This window comes from Panulirus ornatus, chromosome 5 (assembly GCF_036320965.1).
Source record: "Panulirus ornatus isolate Po-2019 chromosome 5, ASM3632096v1, whole genome shotgun sequence".
In the NCBI taxonomy this organism is placed as follows: domain Eukaryota; kingdom Metazoa; phylum Arthropoda; class Malacostraca; order Decapoda; family Palinuridae; genus Panulirus; species Panulirus ornatus.
In genome coordinates this window covers 36,995,775-37,002,413 of record NC_092228.1, presented here as the reverse complement: position 1 = coordinate 37,002,413, position 6,639 = coordinate 36,995,775, and the positions used below count along the sequence as shown (strand labels likewise).

General features: G+C 38.1%; 1 protein-coding gene across 1 annotated transcript in view; it reads left to right on the top strand.

The window, feature by feature from the left end:
* The window catches only part of LOC139748658 (ionotropic receptor 21a-like), a 52,797-nt gene extending 49,421 nt beyond the window's left edge, over positions 1 to 3,376 (top strand). Inside the window, exon 6 of the mRNA XM_071661918.1 lies at positions 3,075 to 3,376. Within this exon, the coding sequence (XP_071518019.1) occupies positions 3,075 to 3,248 (174 nt within the window). The 3' untranslated portion in view covers positions 3,249 to 3,376. The remainder of the gene's footprint in view (positions 1 to 3,074) is intronic.
* The last annotated feature ends 3,263 nt before the right edge of the window (positions 3,377 to 6,639 follow it).

Here is a 6,639-nt window from a genome sequence, read left to right as displayed (position 1 = left end):
GGAGGGGGCGAAAATCCTGCGAGCCTTGAGGAATGTGTGGAAGTCGAGAACATTATCTCGGAAAGCAAAAATGGGTATGTTTGAAGGAATAGTGGTTCCAACAATGTTGTATGGTTGCGAGGCGTGGGCTATGGATAGAGTTGTGCGCAGGAGGATGGATGTGCTGGAAATGAGATGTTTGAGGACAATGTGTGGTGTGAGGTGGTTTGATCGAGTAAGTAATGTAAGGGTAAGAGAGATGTGTGGAAATAAAAAGAGCGTGGTTGAGAGAGCAGAAGAGGGTGTTTTGAAATTGTTTGGGCACATGGAGAGAATGAGTGAGGAAAGATTGACCAAGAGGATATATGTGTCGGAGGTGGAGGGAACACGGAGAAGTGGGAGACCAAATTGGAGGTGGAAAGATGGAGTGAAAAAGATTTTGTGTGATCGTTGGCTTGAACATGCAGGAGGGTGAAAGGAGGGCAAGGAATAGAGTGAATTGGATCGATGTGGTATACCGGGGTTGACGTGTTGTCAGTGGATTAAATCAGGGCATGTGAAGCGTCTGGGGTAGACCATGGTAAGTTGTGTGGGGCCTGGATGTGGAAAGGGAGCTGTGGTTTCGGGCATTATTGCGTGGCAGCTAGAGACTGAGTGTGAGCGAATGGGGCCTTTGTTGTCTTTTCCTAGTGCTGCCTCGCACACATAAGGGGGGGGGGGATGGTATTCCATGTGTGGCGAGGTGGCGATGGGAGTGAATTGGGGCAGACAGTGTGTATTGTGTGCATGGGTATATATGTATGTGTCTGTGTATGTATATATATGTGTACATTGAGATGTATAGGTATATATATTTGCGTGTGTGGACATGTGTGTGTGTATACATTGTGTATGGGGGTGGGTTGGGCCATTTCTTTCGTCTGTTTCCTTGCGCTACCTTGCAAACGCGGGAGACAGCGGCAAAAAAAAAAATATAATAATGATAAATAATAATAATATATTTATCTATATCTATTATACTTTGTCGCTGTCTCCCGCGTTAGCGAGGTAGCGCAAGAAAACAGACGAAAGAATGGCCTAACCCACCCACATACACATGTATATACATACACGTCCACACACGCAAACATACATACCTATTCATCTCAACGTATACATATATATGCACACACAGTCATATACATATATAAACATGTATATAATTCATACTGTCTCCCCTTGCTCATTCCTGTTGCCACCCAGCCACACATGAAATAAGAACCCCCTCCCCCCCTCATGTGCGCGAGGTAGCGCTAGGAAAAGAAAACAAGGCCACATTCGTTCACACTCAGTCTCTATCTGTCATGAATAATGCACCGAAAACACAGCTCCCTTTCCACATCCAGGCCCCACACAACTGTCCATGGTTTACCCCAGACACTTCACATACCCTGGTTCAATCCAATGACAGCACGTCGACCCCGGGATACCACATTGTTCCAATTCACTCTATTCTTTGCACGCCTTTTACCCTCCTGCATGTCCAGGCCCTGATCACTCAAAATCTTTTTCACTCCATCTTTCCACCTCCAATTTGGTCTCCCACTTCTCCTCGTTCCTTCCACCTATGACACATTTTTCAACGCTCCCAGAACTTTCACCCCCTCCCCCACCCTATGATTCACTTCCACTTCCATGGTTCCGTCCGCTGCCAAATCCATTCCCAGATATCTAAAACTCCTCACTTCCTCCAGCTTTTCTCTATTCAAACTTACCTCCCCAATGACTTGTCCCTCAACCCTACTGTACCTAATGACCTTGCTCTTATTCACACTTACTCTCAGCTTTCTTTTTTCACTCACTTTACCAAACTCAGTCACCAGCTTCTACAGTTTCTCACCCGAATCAGTCACCAGCGCTGTATCAGCAGCGAACAACAACTGACTCACTTCCCAAGCTCTCTCATCCACGACAGACTGCATACTTGCCCCTTTCCAAAACTCTTGCATTCGTCTCCCTAACAACCCCATCCATAAATAAATTGAACAACCATGGAGACATCTCGCACCAATGCCGCACACCAACATTCACTGAGAACCAATTACTTTCCTCTCTTCCTACAAGTACACAAGTCTTACATCCTTGATAAAAACCTTTTCATTGCTTCTAACAATTTGCCTCCCACATCATATATTCTTAATACCTTCCACAGAGTATCTCTTTCAACTCTATCTTATGCCTTCTCCAGACCCATAAATCCTACATACAAATCCATTTGCGTTTCTAAGTATTTCTCACATACATTCTTCAAAGCAAACTCCTGATCCACACATCCTCTAACATTTCTGAATCCACACTGCTCTTCCCCAGTCTGATGCTCTGTACATGCCTTCACCCTCTCAATCAATACCCTCCCATATAATTTACCAGGAATTCTCAAAAAATAATGATAATGATAATGATGATAATGATAATGATAAAATAATAATAGTGATAATGACAGTGATAATAGTAGCAATAATAATAATAATAATGATAATAATAATAATAATAATAATAATGATAATAATAATAATAATAATAATAATAATAATGATAATTATAATTATGATGATAATAAAATGATAATAATGATAATAGTAACGATAATAGTAATAATAATGTTAATGATAATAATAATGATAATAATAATAATAATAATTATAATAATAATGACAATAATAATAGTAATTATAATGATAATAATAACAATAGCAATGACAATATGTTTTGTCCTTCACAGTCCACAAGGATGATTATTTAGAAATATTGATACGTATAATCAAATGACTGTTTCGAGTGTAGCATAATATATTACTGATTCTGCGTTGGCCATAATGAAATCTGTAGTAACTTAAGTGCTGTCTGAGAGGTGTTGAAACAAAATTACTTAATCTTTCATGATTCGGAAATTCTTTAGGACTTTTCGGTGCCCAATTCTGCTGGTTTCTTTTGAACAGCATTCGAACACCTGCCTTAGAAGTATTCTTTTGCATCACTTGGTAGACTGCAATGTATGTTATTTACATTGATGATATGATTAATTTGTTGATATACACTGTGTGTCTCTTCGTCAGAAGGATGGCGGTGGTGGAGAAGGCAGTGCAAGGGGCCAGGAGGATGAGTCTAGAGAAGACGGCGTCATTCCGCTAACGATAGACCACATGCAGGGAGTCTTCTTAATCACTGGCGTCGGCTGGGCCTGCTCTGTTGTTTCCATTATCTTTGAAAAATATGTTTGGTCAGTTTAGTTCTGTGAATATTATATCGCACTCACTGGAAAAATGATTCGAAAATTTGTTCAAAAATCATAGCTAGGTTCAGGCAATTTTGCTTCGATCTTTCATGTTATTTTTTTCTCAGCTGTATAAAGACACAGTTCCACAAGTTCATTATTCTTATCCTCCTTTCTCATGTAAAGATTTAGATGAATGTCGTTTATATATATATATATATATATATATATATATATATATATATATATATATATATATATATATATATATATATATATATATATATATATATATATATATATATATATATATATATATATATATATATATGTATAAATTAGCATGCCTGCCTCTTGCACAGGGGTCCCAGGTTCGATCCTGGCTGTTGGAGGTTTGTATGTTCTATGAAGGTGCGCGTTCATATGCACTTTATTCGTATATATATATTCCACTCCCAGATATCTAAAACACTTTACTTCCTTAGGTTTATCACCGTTCAAACTTACCTCCAAATTGACTTGACCCTCAACCCTACGGTACCTAATAACCTTTCTCTTATTCACATTAATCTTAACTTTCTTCTTTCACACACTTTACCAAAGTTAGTCATCAGCTTCTGCAGTTTCTCACATGAATCAGCCACACGCGTTGTATCATCAGCGATCAACAACTGACTCACTTCCCAAGCTCTCTAATTCCCAACAGACTGGATACTTGCCCCTCATTCTAAAACTCTTGCATTCACCTCCCTAACAACTCCATCCATAAACAAATTAAAAACTATGGAGACATCACACCCCCCTACCGCAAACCTACATTCACTGAGAACCAATCACTTTCCTCTCTTCCTACACGTTCACATGCCTTACATCCTCGATAAAAACTTTTCACTGCTTCTAACAACCTGCCTCCCACATTATATATTCTTAGTACCTTCTACAGAGCATCTCTATCAACTCTATCATATGCCTTCTCCAGATCCATAAATGCTACATACAAATCCATTTGCTTTTCTAAGTATTTCTCACATACATTCTTCAAAGCAAACACCTGATCCACACATCCTCTACCACTTCTGAAACCACACTGCTCTTCCCCAATCTGATGTTCTGTACATGCCTTCACCCTCTCAATCAATACCCTCCCATATAATTAACCAGGAATACTCAACAAACTTATACCTCAATAATTTGAGCACTCACTCTTATCCCCTTTGCTTTTGTACAATGGCACTATGCAAGCATTCCTCCAATCCTCAGGCACCTCACCATGAATCATGCATACATTATATAACCTTACCAACCAGTCAGCAATACAGTCACCCCCTTTTTTAATAAATTCCACTGCAATAACATCCAAACATGCTGCTTTGCCGGCTTTCATCTTCCGCAGAGCTTTTACTACCTCTTCTATGTTTACCAATTCATTTTCCCTAACCCTCTCACTTTGCACACCACCTCGACCAAAACATCCTACATCTGCCACTCTATTATCAAACACATTCAAGAGACCTTCAAAATACTCACTGTATCTCCTTCTCGCATCACCACTACTTGTTATCACCTCCCCATTGGCCCCCTTCACTATAAGTTCCTATTTGCTCCCTTGTCTTACGCACTTTATTTACTTCCTTCCAGAACATCTTTTTACTCTCACTGAAACTTAATGATACTTTCTCACCCCAACTCTCATTTGCCCTCTTTTTCACCTCTTGCACCTTTGTCTTGACCTCCTGTCTCTTTCTTTTATACATATCCCACTCATTTGCATTTATTCCCTGAAAAATCGTCAAATTGCCTCTCTCTTCTCTTTCACTAATAATCTTCCTTCTTCATCCCACCACACAGTACCCTTTCTAATCAACCCACCTTTCACGCTTCTCATACCACAAGCATCTTTTGCGCAAGCCATTACTGCTTCCCTAAATACATCCCATTCCTCGCCCACTCCCCTTACCTCCTTTGTTCTCACCTTTTTCCATTCCGTACTCAGTCTCTCCTGGTACTTCCTCACAGAAGTCTCCTTCCCAAGCTCACTTACTCTCACCACCCTCTTCACCACATCATTCTCTCTTCTTTTCTGAAAACCTATACAAATCTTCACTTTCGCCTCCACAAGATAATGATCAGACATCCCTGCAGTTGCACCTCTCAGCACATTAGCATCCAAAAGTGTCTTTTTCGCGCGCCTGTCAATTAACACATAATCCAATAACGCTCTCAGGCCATCTCTCCTACTTACATACTTATACTTATGTATATTTCGCTTTTTAAACCAAGTATTCCCAATCACCAGTCCTTTTCCAGCAAATAAGTCTACAAGCTCCTAACCATTTCCATTTACAACACTGAACATCCCATGAATACCATTATTCCCTCAACTGCTACATTACTCACCTTTGCATTCAAATCACCCATCACTATAAAACGGTCTTGTGCATTAAAACACTCATTCAGGTGCTCCCAAAACACTTGCCTCTCATGATCTTTCTTCCCATGCCCAGGTGCATATGCGCCAATAATCATCCATCTCTTTCCATCAACTTTTAGTTGATATATATACATATATATATATATATATATATATATATATATATATATATATATATATATATATATATATATATATATATGTATATATATGTATATATGTATATATATATATATATATATATATATATATATATATATATATATATATATATATATATATATATATATATATATATATATATATATATATATATATATATATATATATATATATATATATACATATATGTATATTTCTTTTTCTTTTTTTTTTTTCATACTATTCGCTATTTCCCGCAATAGCGAGGTAGCGTTAAGAACAGAGGACTGGGCCTTTGAGGGAATATCCTCACCTGGCCCTCTTCTCTGTTCCTTCTTTTGGAAAAAAAAAAAAAAAAAAAAAAAATAAATAAAAAAAACGAGAGGGGAGGATTTCCAGCCCCCCGCTCCCTTATATATATATATATATATATATATATATATATATATATATATATATATACATATATAGAACCTTGTACCTTAATAATGTTGGGGTGCCACTCCAGTTCAAGAGAAACAGAGGCCATTTGAAGAAGAAAGAGACACTATCATATTCTAATCATCACACACATAGACATACCCACACACACAGGGTAACAGGGAGATCAAAATACTGCAGAAATATGAGACAAAAGGCAGCAGTGGTCAGACAAATGGCTTACATACTTAAGATGAAAAACTAAGTTTACACATCACAGCACAATTATCATGTGAAAAAGGACCATGGAGTACATTTCAAATAAAACTTAATCAAGAAAGCATATGAAGCTGGTCATAAGCAAAGCAAATTATTTGGACATTAGGTAGAGGAGTTCTGCACTTGGGCCCCATCT